This window comes from Echeneis naucrates, chromosome 19 (genome assembly GCF_900963305.1).
Source record: "Echeneis naucrates chromosome 19, fEcheNa1.1, whole genome shotgun sequence".
Lineage (NCBI taxonomy): Eukaryota > Metazoa > Chordata > Actinopteri > Carangiformes > Echeneidae > Echeneis > Echeneis naucrates.
Window position 1 is genome coordinate 2,966,764 of NC_042529.1, and position 18,368 is coordinate 2,985,131.

The 18,368-nt window shown below is 43.8% G+C and overlaps 1 protein-coding gene across 1 annotated transcript in view; it reads left to right on the forward strand.

Annotated features, from left to right (window-relative positions):
- The window catches only part of LOC115059790 (glutamate receptor ionotropic, NMDA 2C-like), a 36,018-nt gene continuing 17,650 nt past the window's right edge, over positions 1 to 18,368 (forward strand). The window contains exons 1-7 of the mRNA XM_029527478.1: positions 1 to 97; positions 6,561 to 6,915; positions 7,701 to 7,799; positions 14,732 to 14,797; positions 15,079 to 15,267; positions 15,504 to 15,844; positions 16,277 to 16,391. Coding sequence (XP_029383338.1) covers positions 6,577 to 6,915; positions 7,701 to 7,799; positions 14,732 to 14,797; positions 15,079 to 15,267; positions 15,504 to 15,844; positions 16,277 to 16,391 — 1,149 coding nt within the window. The 5' untranslated portion in view covers positions 1 to 97; positions 6,561 to 6,576. The remainder of the gene's footprint in view (positions 98 to 6,560; positions 6,916 to 7,700; positions 7,800 to 14,731; positions 14,798 to 15,078; positions 15,268 to 15,503; positions 15,845 to 16,276; positions 16,392 to 18,368) is intronic.

Sequence of the window (18,368 nt, forward strand, 5' to 3'; positions counted from 1 at the left end):
ACAAAACAGAAATAGAGAGAAAGCCCTTCGGAGAGAAGAAGCCACGAAGAACGATGGAGCCAAAGGAGTTCAAGTTGGATGACGGCAGGAAGTGCAGGTGAGCCCGTCAGGAATTCGTGGTTTTTCTCTAAACTGATAGACGGTGGGGAGGAGATGCTCAGCAGGTGGGAGCTCAGTCATGCTCTCCGGTTTCGTAAGCGAAGAGGAAGCCCAACAGAAACGCAGCATATCAGGAACAACTGTAAGACCACTTATTAGCATTTTAGCAGCTGGTTTGAGGTGTTTGTCTGCACGCTGACTCAAAGCGACGTTTCGATGGTCTCATAATCGACCTGTCCGATCAGCTGCTGCTCAAAATTTTCTCAGCTTCTCTTTCAGTGGCACAGTAACGTAGACCATGTGGTTCCCAGCCTGAGGTTCAGCCCCCCCCTCGTCTCCTCAGGAGGTCCCAAATTAAATCTAAACGGTCACATGATGATTGATGAGGCGGTAAAAGTAAAAAAAAAAAAAAAAAAAAAATCTCTCTTAGCTGCACCGCTGTTTCTTTAAGCTGCACATAAACCTGCTTCCCCACATGTGGATCGTGGTCTCCCAGTGGGTCACGACATAATTCTTAGGGGCTCCGAGAAAATTTCTATTTCAAATTAAAATACGAGAACGTTTGTGTATTTTTCAGGTTTTGGTCAAACCTTTCTAAAGCAACAGATACTTTTACTTTTGCTACTTCGAAATCCTTTTTCAGGATTTAGTTTAAGTCGATCATGTTGCAGTGATTGCACTTCAATTGCAGTTGGTGACCACATGACCGTTGGTTCCCGACCTCAGCGTCGCAGCCTCCTAAACGGTCCCATGACAAATATACCGGGTCAGTAGAAGGAGAATGATTGAACTGATCTGTTCGTCTCTGTTTGTTTGGTCGCCCCCACAGTGACTTATTGAAAGGAGAAATCCTATAAAGCTTTCTGCTGCCTTCGGTGTAATTTGTGAAATATCCAATGCTTTTTTTTTTTTAATCTGCCGAAAATCAAATGAACTGAACTGAAAACTGAAGCTGTTCATGCTGTAACTTGAATGAATGAGTGAATGTTGAATGAGTTTTGTGAATGTCGAACACGTGCCCGTCTGTCTTCAGCAGGTGTAGCAGCAGATTGGGTGTCGATGAGGTTTTGATTTGCTTTGCATCTGAGTTGCAGGGGGGGGCCGAGTCAGGCTGGATTTGCCCCCTCCATGTCAGCATCTCTCATCTAGGCCGACGCGTCCGGCCTGCAACGATTTCCTATAAAGCTGTCAAGTCTTTGTGTGAGAGAGCAGCAACCCGCAGAGAGACGGCGTTGAAATGTTACCAGTAAAATGTCTAATTATGATAAATTAACATGACAGTCGTTGTGCGGTATGTTTCATAATAAGCTCGGGGGCAAAGCGTGACACACTAATTCATTCATATTGGGAGTTTGATTTGTATGTGGACGGTTTATTAGCGGGACTGATGCATGTGCACACACAACGCTGACAAATCAGCTTGTCTTCCTCATGACATCCACGAGGAGGAGACATGGAGGGATGGAGGGATGAAAAGAGGGGAAGAAGGGTGGAGCTGCTTGACGATGACAGAGTGGCCGCGCGTAGTTCAGGCGCCATGGTGTGTTTACTGTCACACACTTAGCTGTTAATGTCACCGTTTTAAGGATGTCCTCGGGGAGCCGTGATGGAAGCGCTTCACTGACTGGAGTCTCATTAATAGTGTTGTTGTTTTTCACCTGACGTCAAGTCCTATATAAGTCATAAAATGTGTGTTTTGTATCCACAAGGTGAGCCGAAAATAGCCCCGATCCATCTGAGGGAAACTACGTCTCACACATCTGTTACAGAGTTTAGACTTATCTATCTGTGACTGTTGAAGGGTGAAGCTTGTGTTACATTTTCTTGCCATCACACCAAAACGAGCATCACTTCGGTTTGAATAATAGTTTTGGGCCACTAGAGGGCAGCAGAAACGAGCAGCACCGACATGCTATCCCTCTGCTTTTACTTTTGTTTTGGTCTCCACCGACTCCTGAGGAAAAATATGGGTGTGCTTGTGTGTTAAGTTAAGTTGCAGCTCATTTGTAACCACATGATCTGACGTTAGATTGACTCTGGCAGCATGAAACGCGTTCAGCTTGAATATGTTGTTTTGTGGTTTTATGCCACGCGTGAATTTAGTTTGATCTAGAGGAGAAGCCGCAGTACGGGCTGGTTATGAAAAGCTAAGCTAAGTTCGCGCTCGACTTCAGGCCAAAGTTTCTGTCAAGCAGCTCAGAAGCTCCGAAAAGTTAATACACCACGCTTGATTATTTGTTTTTAATAGGTTTCTTGATGGTGGTCGAATATTCAAGCGCTGAAAATGTGTGTAAATTTCAGCTACTACAGATTATTATTTCATCACATGGAGCATAAAAGCAGAACCTGTGGTGCTGAGCAGGTAGTGTCAAGTGGGTTTATCAGTGTTACGGCTGGAGACGATGCTGATTAAAGTGCTGCGAGTGAAGCAAAAGAATGAGGTCAAAGATGATTAATTGCTCTGAAGAGCTGAGGCAAACAAAACCCTGAGTGAATTTCAAATGGGTTTGTCTTCTCGAGTGACTCCTTTCACATACCGTCATTTGTACCACTGTTAAAATAAAATACCCATTTAAAAAAAAACAAAACCATTTTGATACAAAATATTCAAAATCCAAGATGGCACTTTGTTTTCTTCCTCCCATTTTACTCACTGCTGCCGCCGGTGGCCGTGAGGAATCTGTGTTTCTACAGTAATGTCATAATATGCAGTCGTTTACAGCCACAGTTATTCTTCCACTTCGCAGTCTTAACATCAAGTATTGCTAAAAAAATTGCCAGTACCAGTTAGAAAAACCACAACAAAGAAATCATTACCGCAGAATGAAATTCCTCTCTGGGATTTCTTGGACTGCTCCAAGTCTGCATAAATGAGGCTCTAGAGAATCGTGATGCTTCACACAGCTGTCAAAGCGCTGCGGCTGCAGCATGTTGACGACAGGAAGGCCGTCTATTAAGTTAATACGACCCCACTGGCTCAAACCCCCTAATTAATGCAATCAAATCAGTTTTCCAAGGTGCTGTGAAAAAACATGGTTCAAGCCGGGCGTGTTGTTAATTCTCTCCTGATGATTCTCATCCCATCAACTAGATCCCCTCCGCTCATTTCCTCCCCACGCCGCCCCCCCCCCCCCCCGGGGGACTCAGTATAGGGACTCTATCATGTCTCTGCTAAGTAGTTAAATGGCTGCATGTCGTCGGAGGTATAGAATACATTCTGCTTTAACAGGACGGAAATAAGACGAACACGGGGTCCAACATTTGGTCCAACAGGTTTCCTCCCAACATCGTGTTCATTCCGGACATTTACAGTCGATATTGATCTTTTTTTTGTAAACTGGATAACAGCATGGATTTTATGACTCGGCTTACCTTTTTTTGGGGGTACTTTTAATCGAGAAGTGTTGTAGTTACACGAGCTCAGAGGTGAACCATTCGAGGGGAAATAACTTTCCAGTTGTCATTTGATAAATTGTCAGAAGCAAAGAGAATGAAGATATTCATTATTACCGGAGAAAAAAAGGAAAGCTGTGCTTAACGCTGCATGCTAATTTTGTAATTTGACGTTTTGATGAATTTGGATGTACGTGTGTGTCTGTGTTTGTGCAGTCTTGCTGATGCTGACACAGGTACACATCTACCTGAGTCCCAGTGCGAGAGTTTATCCCGCATGGCGGAGCTGGACTCCATCTGGAAATCTCCATAATAATAGAAAACCTGTGCATGCACCACCACGCTCGCTCCCTCAATCTGCACATGTGAATACGATTTTGGTAATTAAGCGCACAAACAGAACAGGATTTTATTGTGTTATTATGCAATTTTTGATAATCTCACGTCTGATGTTTTTCCATTTATCCCTCGCTGTCTGAAACATTTGCATTTAGTTTGGATTCAGTAAAAAAAAAACAAACAAAAAAAAAACAACAACCCCAAAACATAATAGGATAGTGATCTCATTATTGTGTGCGGTGTTTGTGTGATTGAAATTCAGATGCAGCACATTGTGGTTGGTCCCTTGTTTCCATGTCCTGTCCATGCTGTAATCACATTGTGTTACGTTGCTGCTAATCTGTAGCAGACACACTACAACCCCCACCACACACACACTGCTAATCTGAGGACCCATCATCCGGCCTTTTTCCAGAGATTACTCCGTTAAATGAACACTTGACCCGGTCTCCAGTCACGTGATCCGCCCAGTCAGCATCTATCTGTTCCCTTCTCACGGTTTTTAAAATCACCAGTTCTTACAAAACGCGAGTGTTATCAATACATTAGTCAGTAATAATATGTATATCAACCAACTGTATTTTGATGGGGGGTCCAAAATGTGCTTTTATCTCAAAGATATTAGCTAATATCCAGGAATATTTTGCCAGAGACACTCTTAATGTACGCCCAGCTGTGGTATAAATAAAACCAAATATGAACATGAATCTTAAATTTAAATTACATCACTGAATCAAGAACAGCTCTCAACCTTTATAATTTCAAGTAATCTCTGTGTCTACATTATTAATCCAACTGAGTCAATCCCAGGCTCTAAATTCAGCCATAGTGGCGGTTGATAAATAAATTGGTTTAGGGTTGGAAATGTCACTTTTTCTGCTTCAGCTGTGCACTAACATTGATTTATTTTATAATTCAGGTTAGTAAATCACGGTCATGTAGTGTTCGCGCTGGTTTTGCTGTGTGGGGGGTTTTGTTTAATCTTCACCTAGAACATGTGGGTGGTCAGTTAACAGCTGCTCTGAGTTCACGTCAAGATAAAACGAGTGACTGGAGACGAATAAAGTAATCTCAGTCAAAACAAGCGAACCAAAAAAATGTTTGAAGACCTCTCTGCAGTTTGTAAAATCTACACACACATCAATCCCATCTCAAGTTTTATGTTTTACTTTCCAATTAATTCCTTTGTGTCTCAATATGCAGATGACACTGCTCAGAACATTTGTGATACATCATTCAGTTTGGCAAAAGTAAAATGCGTGACACCTTTGACTTTTTTCTGACTCTAATATCGTGAAGAAAAATGTTTTTGAACCGTATCGCAACATATTGTAAATGAAAGATATGAACTATTCCATCGGGAAGGCATCGTTCCAGTTTTGACCCTTTATCGACTGAGGGCTGCGTATAATAACAGGGATGGGTCGCCTTACAAAGGATCAAACTGGATATTTATTGCTGTGGGCTCAAAACCTTTATGGGGACGAGTGATTGAATTGCCAGGAGCATGAACAATGAAGAGCGGTCGTCCGCATTAATCTCAGCGTTGCTTTGAAAAGAGCTTTGAATCAAAGATTGGAGGCTCTGTTAATTATCACAGAGTCTCTGTTGGCCGCAGAGGACCGAATCTGGATATAAAAACCTGCTATAAGAAAGCCCACCTGCCTTCATCCGAGGTTCAAAGGTATCGATTCAATAAGGAAAGATCTTCAAACGGCAGACGTTTGATTGAAGAAGCAATAGATGCAAATGTTGAGGGTGTCAATTCTGGGTGAGGGGAAGAAAAAATGAAGATACATGATAAAAAAAAAAAAACAAAACAGAAAATTAAACCATCCTGCTCAGGATGAAACATTTTCAGGACATAGTGTAGCTCACAGTCTCACAGTTGATCTGTTGGGGATACATATCTGTGTGCGATTATAATAAATATAAAGGGGTTTGGTTAAATTGTTAACCTTAATAAAGAAGTTTTTATTCATTTTAAATGAAAGAAATCCTTAAATAAATTATTTTTGTTGTGTATTAATGATTTGTCACCAATAGTGGAGAGTACGGAAACTAGTAAGATTAAAATGTGACACAAGTACGAATATCGAAATGTGCCGTCTCAACTAATTTTCTTTTTCTGAATGTTTGTAAAACTCTGAACTTATTTTAACACCAGAGGTTTTATGCAATATTAAAAGAATTTATCTTTAACTGATTTAAAGATGAAAAAAAAAACTGAACTTTAGCTGTTAAGAATAATTTCCGTGTTTTTCTTTTGTTTTTTACAACGTGAGCATTTAATTACATTTAAATGAAACTCACCAAAAGAGTGGAGTTTGACATTTGTCGACACAAGTTGTCTCACACAGGTATTTGTTGAAGTGCTGCTCTGATTACACGACGCCGCGTGGCGGGAGAAGCCAGCTGAAGTAATGTGATGTCGTGCTGAGGTTCGAGGGCCCGTTTGTGTTGGTGTGTGTGTGTGTGCACTCACTGTAGAGGTGATTACAGTCATGACACTGGGGGTTGGATTATGGAGGATTACATGCATGCATACACGAACACACACACACACGTATAGTTTTCCTGACCACACAACGGGCTAATACAGTCAGAGAGAGAGACACAACGGCTGGGTTGTGTACCGATGGATTATCGGACATAATGTCAAAAACACCATAAAAGTAAATCAGCTTGTATGATTTGACTGTTGCCCCCCCCCCCCCCCCCCCCCCCAGGCAGTAGGCAGGCAACATGGCCGTTCCCAGGGGACAACCTCCGTCACCTTGGCCTCCACTCTTCCTCCTCCTCCTCCTCTCCTCGCCGCTGCCCCTGCAGGCCCGCCCCCTGCTCCTCCACCCGTCCATCAACGTGGCGGTGGTGTTCAGCGGCTCCAGCTACCAGAATGAGGTCAGGGGTCGTCTCAGCGGGGAAAACTTCGTCGACCTGCCCGTGGTGGTCAGCCCCGTGACCGTGCTGGTCAACGACACCAACCCTCGTGACCTGCTGACACGCCTCTGCGACACCATGGCGACAGAGAAGCTGCACGGCGTGGTGTTTGAGGATGACGTGGGCTCGGGCACTGACGTTCAGGTGAGAGCTGATTTTTCTTTTTTCTTTTGATAAATTCCTCCCCGGAGTCACGGTGCTCAGTCGCACACATTTGTTTATCCTAAAGCTACACAAGGAATCACGTTCACTTGTCGTTTCGGCGTTTCACACGATGGAGCCGCAGAGAGGAAGAATTAATTGAGATGACAAGCATGTTTAACGTTAATCAAATTAAATTATGATTGTTGGTTTATAATCGTAAGTGAGGCAACATCGGATTTCAAAAAATTTAAATAGTCCTCTAAAGATAGATTGTATGTGAAAACGGAAGTAGACTCTGGATTTTAAAAGTGAAATGTAAAAAAGTCTGATTGTGTTGAAGTCTATGGGAAAATATCCCAAAATATGTATAATGGATTTATTCTGAGGAGTTTATGATGTCAGATGTAGTTTCAAATCTTTTCAATTTCGATATGTTTTTTTAAAATGATGGTCCCATTTAGAGGAAAATAGAGCAGGCGATGCATTCGGGGTGTGGCTACAGTGTGAATGATGGACTGAACCGCATACAGAGAAAACACAGAGCCGGTCAGGTCCACCCTCTATCTGATATATTGTTTCTATCACAGCTCACAAACTAATGGCTGATGTCAGGCCCTCAAACACATAAAGTCACATTCTTTAAAATAAAAGCTGAAAGTCTTAAAACTAGTAGAAGTCAGTTTCGCTCTTTCTCTGTCTGTCTGATTTGTATATGTTTTTTTTCCTTGCCTTATGTTGGACCCATGACCATCTAATGCAGCTTTCTCTCTCCGTTCGGCCTTCAGGTGGCAGAGGTGGCGCAGATTCTGGACTTCCTTTCGACTCAGACAGCGTTGCCAATCGTGGGCATCAGCGGCGGCTCTGCGGTCGTCATACCCTACAAGGTATTGTCAACTTGTGTCTAGCTGAAGCCTGAGTCGGGACGTAGAGCGGTCTGCCTCCTCGCTGTGACGCAAAGATGGGAATAAAGTGAACAACAGGCTGTAATGTAAAGCCTCTTCCACACCGGCGTCATTCAGCTTAAAACAACTTAAGTAGGTCAGAGCGGCGGAACCTACTTTGGCGAGCAACTTCCTGCATGCAAATATTTGGAATATGAGCAACACAGATGGATGAATTATCAGCAACGGGCGCAGCCATTGACCCTGCTGGGAAAAAATGGGGAAACTTTGTGAGGGGAGACAAGTGCTACGGGCGATCTGCGCCTCAATCAATCAATCCCTGTGAGTTTGAAGAGCAGCGGGTTCCTCTCCTGCTATGATTTGGCTTGTATCTCATTGTTGAGCAGCGAGCTGTGTAGTTAGATTGTAAAGAAGAGATTAATGACACCAGACGGCTTCTTAATCGATGCCTTTTTTCTCCTTCGTCTACCTTTGAGGAGCAAAATGGCTCCATCCTCTCCTCCTCTCACTCTCCATCCTTTAACTGCTTAACTGCTATCATCAACACCTCGTATTTATAGAAGCAACTCTCGCACATAGAAAAACACATGCAAATGAACACCCTCACATACAAAAGCACACACACACACACACACAACCAAGACCAGCTATGCAATCCGATCCCACCACCATCACCGAAAAAGCAACATTTTGTAAATCATAGCATGTTGTGTTTCGGTTTCCTGTTAATCAAAAGGTATCTGCAGATGTCCCGTCACAGATATTAAACAGGAGGAGTTGTAACTGCAGGAGGGTGATTGATTTGCTGTATTTTGGTGGCAGAGCGGGAATGAGTGAGCAAAAGGCAGAGAGAGGAGAAAGATGATTCGATGGAGCTTGGCTGACAGCTGCCTGAAGGCAGTGTTTTACCGTCTCACAGACGAGTCTCCATTCCTTCATTCCTTCCAAGTGAAATAGTCATTCTCGCTTCGCCGCTTGTTTCCTTTCCTTCCATGTCGCTTTCCTGCCTCCTCTCATTCCTCCCCTCCTTCCTCCTATTTCTTTTCACTCCTTCAAACCCTCGGTTTTCCATCTTTCCCTCCATCAGCCTTACTCCATTGACACATTTAAATACAGTTTTTTAGCTCTGTTGTGTGCCGGCTGAATCCATTAGGCAACAGGGCTGAGCTCCTCTCTGCTCACTATGACCATATTAAACTGTTAATTAGATCCTTCAGGAGGCTGCAGCCCCCCCACAGCCCTTATCGCTCACCCCCCAAATCCAAACCATTCACTTCCCTTTTCCTTTCATTTTCCTCTTTTGCTTTCCTTTGTGTAACCTCTCTTCCCCCAATATCGCTGCTTAAATTTGGCAAGGTGGAGCTCGTATTCACCCCAGAGGAACTTTTGGTGCTCGTCATTTAAAAAAAAAAAAAAAAAAAAAAAGTGTCAGCGAGCATCCAAAATATTTGGGGCAAAGTTTGTCTGCTGTCAGTGAGATTGGAGCTTGTGATGTGCAATCGGGGCTGGATCAGTCTGGGATGTTTAGCCTCAGACGGGACGTTATTCACTGAACCCAAAAGTGTTGAGAGACACAAAGAGTAAAACTCCCTCCTCTGAGGCGTCGAAGGCCTCATTCAGCCTCCTCTTCCTCAAACTCCCCCACTCCCTCTTTTCTCTCTTGTACACTCCTTTGTCGTCAGCAAGGAGAGAAAAAAAAAAAGCAAAACACAATAGGACAGGTGGATTGGATGGAGAAAGACATATGTGCGAATGCACGATTCACTTAAGGGATAAAAGAGCTCAATAGTGCTTGATTATCAATAGCCTGATGATGATGAATATCTTTGATGGCGGGTTTTAAAAAGAGGCAGCAGTCGCCTATTTATGGTTCCTGTGTCAGTGATCTCTCTATGGCAAACAACAAGGAAAGAGGGAAGGAGACAAAGATGAAAAGATGGAAGGGAGGAGAGGAAGTGTGTTCTTTTTGTGCGACGGCACATACATCAAGCGAAGGGAAGGAAATGAGAAAGTGTGAGGAACGGCTGAGAAAAGGCATAAAGCCTCTTCAGTACGGCATGTGAGGGAAGGGGGGGAAAAAAAAACATCGAAACGCATCTCTCTGAGGAATCAGAGGTTGAATGTGTTTTTGTCTTTGTGTCTTTGTGCGCGTGTGCTTGGCTGGCTGTGAGTCACCGCTGCGTGCTGGTTGATCATTCGAGGGAGCTGCATCCAGATGTTGAGTCACGGGAGCAGTAGAGCTGGAGCCAACGGGGAGGAGAAGGGAAAGAGATGAGGAAGGACGGATACTACCACCGTGGGGGGGGGGGGGTCTGAGTACAAACTTTAATGATGGAAACCAAACTTTAATTTATTTGGCATCGTGTTCCACTGTCTGATAAATGAGTGTGATAGTGACAGTTAGAACAATAACGGACGTCCTTGTCTGTCCCGCTAAATCAACGTCTCCCCTCATCAGTTTTATGTTTTCAAGAACACAATGAGGCCAAAAGTATGCGGACACCCAATCACCACATGTCATTTTCCAGGGTGTGAATGGTTATCATGACGATGACGGGAGTTCATCCCATCTCTTTGGTCGAGGACAGACTCATGTTCTAGAAAGTGATTTAAAGTAAATGTCTATATCATACACATTTAGGCAACATTTGTCATCACTGATTTAAAAAAAAAAAAACAACCCAAAAGACAAAAACGTGGCTGTCAGTGAGAAAGAGGCAGTCTTGGCTTTATCACGGGGAGGGAGAGTCTGTCTTTAAGGAGAAAAGTAGTTGATGGAATTAAAGAGCTCATAAACCTCTTTATGGAGGAGAAACTTCCACCCAGATGGAGGTAAATTGAACTCGCTGTGTAAAGGCTGCTGAGAGTCCCATAAAACAACCTGAGCTTTCTGTGGAGCCGGTTTCAGAATGCCACCGGAGACTTTATGCTGATAAGAAAATTCAGCTACGCCCCGGACTCTTTCCAAAAAAACACCAGAATATCTAAAAAATTCTGATGTTCGTGTCAAGACCAATATGGAGAGAAATCAGTTCCACAGGAAGTGTATAAGAGCTTAATTACTTTTGAAAAACTATCATTTACTGATTACTTTCTAAATAATGAGTGTCGTAAAAGAAATGTATTCCCTGCAGTGAAACTCTGGGAGAAAACAGATGAATTAACCACAGATGACAACGGTTATCTATAACTGTGAGACATTATGAACATTTTTTTTGTTGTTGTTTTTTCTGAGGAAACGCACAGCAAATATTTTACTATTCACAAACTGGATTTTGGTCGTTTTTATTTGTGTTTGCAGACGACAGTAAAGTCTGAAATAAACAAAGCTGATAGCGTCACGCGTTTGCCCATAAACAGGAACTAGTGTGACCGTGATGGATTCCTGAGTATTGGAGTGTGTAACGTCATTTATTACAATTTGAAACTGTCAATAGAAGATGATATTTCAGGAGTTGTGGTCTCAGGATAAGGTCACACTCTGGTTGTCATATTGGACCAGAGTGATGCAACGAGTCGGCCGTCTCTCACTGGATCGACTCTCTCTCGGTTTTGTTTCTGTGCTTGGACTGACCCGCTTTCTCCATTTGTCCTTCTGTACTTCTGCCCCCCCCCCCCACGCCTCCCGCCTTTGCGTCTGGCTCTTTCTCGGTCTCATCGTGGTCCAGAAAACCAGAATCTCCATAAGCAGGTCACGAGAAGCCCAGAGCTGCAGTGCAGTAATTCCCACTGGAAACTGTTTTTGATTGCTGGGAATGAAACTACGCTAATGGCCAGGCGGCCTCTGAGCATCACAGCATGGCCCAGTAATTTCAATAAGGCGCTCTGTCAGTCTGCTAACACCGGGAGTAAATGTTTTGTCAGAACTGAAGTCCGTTTTTTTGGGGGGGAGTTGATTATAAAGCCAGGCGGAAAGAGTTTCTCTCCATCAGTTTAGAGTTCCTGCTAAACATAATGAGGACACGATTGCCATGATGGAGTTTAATTACCCAATCAAACGAACTGTGTTAACCTGTGGCAAAAGCATTTTTTATACACAATTATCTCTATTTCAGGGACCAGCTCGCTCTGCCAACGTCATGTCATCAGGGTAAACACACATGGTTCGTTTTTTAAGACAGATTCTCCCATCAAATGTGTTAAAATGTGATTTGCTGCCGAAAAATAAAGCTGAGAATGTGGTTCAGTTTTCCTGACACCAAATATACATATCCGTTATGCAAATGTGTGATCACCTCGTCTAGATTACAAATCAATATTTGCTGAAATTGAAACTTTCAACCTCAGTTGCACTTTGTGTTTCGCACAAATTAACAAAAGTGCAACATAGCATGCTAACACACTTAGCGAAGTTGGTGAACATCAGAAGAGATATTAATATTATTAGGTGATTATGAGCAGTGTTTCGGCAGTTGTTTATATTTCAGGATAGTTGCTTATATGTAAAGCTTTAACTTGCAGCATAATCAGAGCGAATTCATTGGATTGAAAATGAAAATGTTTAGCACAAACATTTCATAGAGGTGTATCAGAGTGCCAGTGGAGTGAACGTGGGAGCTGGCAGATACACAAACCATCCAAGAGCCTGACAAATGACACGCCTGAGCACACATGTGAGGGAGCAACTGTATGTGTAACCTGCTTCCTGTTTGACTGGCACCAGTCTTTAAACTGGGGGGGGGGGGGCAGAACAGGTCTCCCTGCAGGAGGAGAGGAGTGTGGGAGAAGCCACCATGTCCACCGTCTTCCTGTCACATTACCATACGCTCCTGCAGCAGGACTGCTAATTACGTCAGCGTGTGACAGCCACACTGCCCGGGTGGTGAGAACAAGACGGCTGGGAAGGGAGGATTTGGTGGTGGGGGGGGGGTTTAAGAGAGCTAGCTGTGGAAGAAAAGGTAATTTTCATATAGTTCTTGCTTGAAGTCAGCACCTTTCAATGCATTGGCATGTTTGATTCCTCACAATTTCAGATGCTGTTAATTGGAAAGTGATAAAACAGTGATGGGCGTGTGTGTGTGTTAATTACTTGTTAAATATCTCAGCCAAAACTAATGAGATATTAATTCCTTCAAATGGTGCACCTCCCCACTCCTCCTTCGGCTTGGCTGAAGTGGGACACTATCAGTAAGCAGGACTTCCAATCCAGAGGCATTCTTTATTTACTTGCTGACAGCCTGACACGGTTTGTGTATCGCTATTTTTACAGCCGTTCTGGTTCACGGCCCAGTCTGGTGGTCTAGTGGAGTCTCAAACGAGCTCCAACAGAGATAAAAACCGATAAAACGGAGTCTGGCGGTGTTATTCCTCAGGCTGCACGGCTCTCTGAGGCTTTGCAGGAGCTGCGAGGCGAGGGAGGGGGAACGGCAGCGATGGAAGCGATGACAGTTAGTCACCTCTGAGACCAGAACGGATCTGGAGGATCTGAGACCCAAACGGCACCTGACAAATCGTCAGGTGCCGTTCATAGAGGATCTTCACCTTCTTGGTGAATTTCCAAATTTCCAATATTATTACTCGTGTTGAAGTTCTGCAGAGTCGTGCTCCTGCTTACATCGCAGGTCTTCCTAATGCCTCACAGCAACAGGCCGTAACCAGCCTTCATAGTTGTGCTTTCTGTGTGAGTGCGCGTATGGACATAAACAATATGTTTGTTTGAGCCGACCACCAAACTGAAACAGCCCAACAGCTGTCGGAGTTTTTACAGACAGAGGATGATCCTGAACAACTTCAGTCATCTACTGTGTATTTTATTTAGTGAAATCCGTGATGACGGTCAGGATGACCTGGTGTCCCCGACAGAGCGCTTCAGCACAGATTTTATTTTGATTAATCTTGATTATCGGCGTAAAAGTTTCAGGTTTCTGTCCCTGATAAAAGGTATAATAACTACTCATGCCAGATATAGATAATTGAAGGTTATGGTTCGATATGAAAGTCTTTTTACTCCCCTCATGTCGACTATTTGAGCTCTTTGCTTCTGTATCCAACACTTTTAAACCCCCCAATGTTCCTCCTCCTCCTCCTCTCATCCCTGCAGCCTATTTTATCCAAATTCTGTTTGAAGGACAGGGGTTCAGTGGGCTCTAATAACTTTCCATCTCATCTGCCGACACACACGAATACACACTCGGTAGGTATGCAAATGTATGCAGACACATAAAACATCAGACCACCCCTCTCTGACAGAAAGAGAGCAGGAGGACGGAGCGTTTTCAGTTTAGAGACACTTGCACCAGACTGAGGCTGAATGTGGACAGGCAAAGCTCTGCAGGCGTCTGTGAGGGCGAATGTGTACGTTTATTGCCAAATTATTATTATTATTATAATAAACTTTTATAACATTTATGAAGGAAAACATTCAAGTTAAGAGTCATTGTCCAAGCAAAGCTCACGTTAGCTTTTTTTGTCATTTAGTCGGAGGTTCTTATCAACTTAATTGGTTGAAGGAGGCCGTTCCACCGTGTTGACTACGTGACTTTTAACAGCGATGGATGGTGCGATAGGATGCTCACTGAACAAAGGGGACGAATTATTAATATGCACAGTCGTAGGAGCACAAAAGCGCCATTCAAACTGAAATAATCTGCGGCTGTAACTGGGCTAAAAGTGCAACTCAAGCCTTCGCCTCTGTCTGTGACAAAAAGCTTGCTGCTGCTCTGATATTTTAGCAGAGCAGAGTTCATCTTTTCACCGGAGAAGTTCAGAGTCCAGGATGTATGTTCACCAAAAAAAAAAAAAAAAAAAGTCCCACATCGCAGAGACGTCGTTTTTTTTTTTTTTTTCCCCCAGCAAGCATTTGTCATGCTCCAACAACTTTTTCATTGACTCCCAAAGAAAACACCTCTAAAGATCTTGTTTGCTTCAGACATTTAATTTCCTGAATCCTAAACTGAGTCTCTTCCTCTTCGCAGGCTGAGGGATCGTCCTTCCTGCAGATGGGAGCGTCTCTGGAGCAGCAGATCCTTTGCATGTTCAAGGTGCTGAATGTGCTTTGGTGCTAATCAGATTCATTTATGAAACATCTATTTCTCTGTATAACAAAGTCCAGTTGCTTCCCTAAAGCTCTTTGAGCTCTTTGACATTTTCTTGATGCCGCCTTTATAGATGTTCGTAGATAGAATAGACGTGTACAGGGTATTTTATTTGTTTAATCCACAGTGAGGCTCAGAAATGATAACACAGACACCAACCGTTGTTTGAGGTGAGCTTTGGTGCTGACGGTGTTATCGTTTGTCCTCCACACATCTCCCTGTTTTAGCTCATGGAGGAGTACGACTGGGGCGAGTTTGCGGTGATCACCAGCCTGCTGCCGGGATACGACACCTTTGTGGATATAGTTCAGTCCTACACCGATACCTCCTATTTCATGTGGAATCTACAGGATGTTTTGAATCTGGAAATGTCCGTTGGGGCCAATGATGCCAGGACCAAGCGGATGCTGCAGCAGGTATGATCAGATATCCGTCTTGTGGGCCGGATTGGATGTAAGTTTTCCAATCATTGCCTAAACATGTTTGTCAGTCATCTTTAAAAATATAAATGACTTTATTTAGTCTCTAAATGTTTTATTTATCCAAACTCACTTGTGCGATGTAGTTTATGAATTTAATTCTAATTATTCCAAAGCTCCGGCACTCTTGTCACATTAGGGAAGTTGCTGGTGACTGGAGTTTCTGTCTGCAGGTGGACTCTCAGGTCCTGCTGGCATATTGCTCCTATGAGGAGGCGCAGTACTTGTTCCGTCAGGCGGCTGATGTGGGCCTGCTGGGGCCGGGCTACATCTGGATCCTCCCCAGCCTGGCTGTGGGCAACCCCGACAGCTCTCCACCTGTCAGCTTCCCCGTCGGCGTGATCGGTGTAATAACAGACCAGTGGAGGAAAAGCTTGCGGCAGAGGGTGAGGGAGGGAGTCGCCATCGTAGCCAAAGGGGCCGAGAGCTTCAAGAAGCAGCACGGATTCATCCCTGAGGGACACGGCGACTGCACCAAGCCCGCCAAACACTCAGACAACAATACGCTGTTCAGGTGAGGCGCAGTTTCATCAACTTTAATTCATAATTTCTTCACAATTTAGGGGTAATCACTGATGCATGAAGGGAAGATCACAGCTTTAGCCTCCACTTCCCTCGTCTGAGTCCTTTTCCCGTGTGGTTTCAAGTGCAAAATGACCTGAATTCATTATTCACAGCCCACTCTGTCATGGACACATCAGTGAAATCACTCGGTAGGAACACCCTGGCCTCCACCAATCAGCTGCCTCTATCATTCCCTAATGAGCTGCTTCCAGTCTCCCACATTAAGATTAAGGCCTCCCAGGGGAGCGTTAGCTTTAATTAGGAGGAGATTGTTAAGTGTGTTTATCGGTGGACATGAATATGCAAACTCCGGTGTGATGTAGAACCAGAGTTCCTTGATCGTGTCTATGTGCTGAAGAGTTTGTGTGTCTGGGAGTTGCAGGCACATGCTGAACGTGACGTGGGAAAGGAGGGATCTGTCGTTCAACAACCGAGGCTTCCTCTCCAACCCGTCCATGGTCATCATCGCTTTGGACCGGGAGAGACTCTGGGACAAGGTACTGGGCTCCGGACACTGACACTAACAGAAGGGAGAGCCTCGAATTCAACCCCGTGGACTTAATATTCAAATATTCAAATCTAAAGCTGATCAGAGTCGGTCCTTAAGAAGCATCCGAGAATGCCCCCCCCCCCTCCTCCGGAAACCTCAGCACATATGCAGAAACAAATAAATCCTGGGTAGACTGCGTGCTGTTTAAAATCCGACTTGTGTCAAGTGATTTAGACTCTAAATTAGTGAAACAAACACAAACACAAACACAAAATCTTCGCCTACATGGTGCAGGCTTAAAGCAAACTAACAACAGAATACGCTCCTCTTCACTCTCTTGCCAATCCTTTTTTTTTTTTTTTTTTTTTTAAATATATATATTTTATTTCATATCTGTTTACATTTAGGAAAATCAGCAGTGTGTGTGCAGAACCAGCCATTTGCTGTTTGTATCCTGGATGTGAAAACGACTATAATTAGATTACCTCAGTCCAGAAGGAAGCTTTAAAGTTATTTTTAGCCATTTTTAAGGGAAACTGCATCCCAATCAAACCCAGGCAGCCGGGCTGGGAGAGCTGAGAGACCAAAATGCCGGTCGAGGGAAAGTGGATATATTAAAAATCGAAGCTTGAACAAATGATTGCAAAATAAAACCTGTTGATATTTGAAGGTACGAGTATACTCATAATTTTTAAATCAATCAGCGTTGTGTGTCTGTGTGTTTCCTGCAGAAGCGCGACCCTTTTCTTACTCATATTTCATCATCACCATGCCTTGTATTTTCAGTCCATTTTACACACACACACTCATCAAAGCCTGAGGGCGTATTGGAAAAAGTGTGACACAACACAACACAACACAACACAACACAAAGAGGCCTGAACGTAATCTCACAGCTACAGTTGAACTCATTTATTTCTGCCCTGGAAAGAACAACCCACTTCATCAATGTCACCTCCCGGCTGTTGTGTGTTTATACGTGTGTGCGTATGAACGTGGACGTGTAATTGTGCCGCAGCGCCGCTCGCTTCGTTTGTCTGGAGATGCTAAAGTGGCGCTTTGCGTCGCTAACAGCCAGTTAATGTGCACACTATCGACAACAGGACACCACTTAGGACAAGATACTGTACATGTCTCTAAATCCTGGATCCTCGCTCCCTTTTTTTTTTTTTTTGTCTCAGTACAACCTGATCTCTCTTTGCCTTTTCTCCCCCCTCCCCACTTCATGTCATGTAGCTCATCCATAATGATGGCAGGTTGTGGTGTACTTGCTCTTTTCAAGTCGGTCTCCTCCACTCTGACACCTTGACAATTTAACATGATTTTGCTCGTGAGGTGTGCTGCTGGGAGACACTTTGGACAGCAGAGCCTTCGCTCCCTCAGTTCGGCTCTGTTCCAACTTTTACTAATTCTCATTCGTTACTTTTCCACCTGAGGAACAGTAGCCACAAGAAAAACAGAGTTCACGATTTTATATTGACATTCAATTTGCTCATTATTTGTCACGTAAGTTGTTGTTCAGCAGAGTGCTTTTCAATCCTTTACCTCATTGGTTTGGTTTAATGTACCTTTACTTTCGTTTCCTGCAGCCGTTTTGAATGTGTAAAACCAGCTCAGTAACAAGCAGCACAAAAAAATCTGCAACATGTTGGAGGATGTATAAGCTGCCAAAGATCCATATGTTCTCCTCAGACGTTGGTGTCGAGGGGTGGTGAATATTGGCTGTCCACGTGCGAGGTGATGAGTTAGTTCTAACGCTGCTGTGCATCTGCATGATAAACGGCAGACGTTGAAATTTCCGGGTTGCACCGCAGAAATTGGTCGGAGCTTTACTGAAACTACTAAAACTGAGGATTTCGTTTTGCTTCTGGAGTGAGAACGTTGGATACGCTCCCCAAACGTTTCTCTGTAGGGGTTGAGGTTTTATGAGGCCATTGCATTACAAGAATATCGACGAAAAAATGGCGTATTCATAATTTTTATA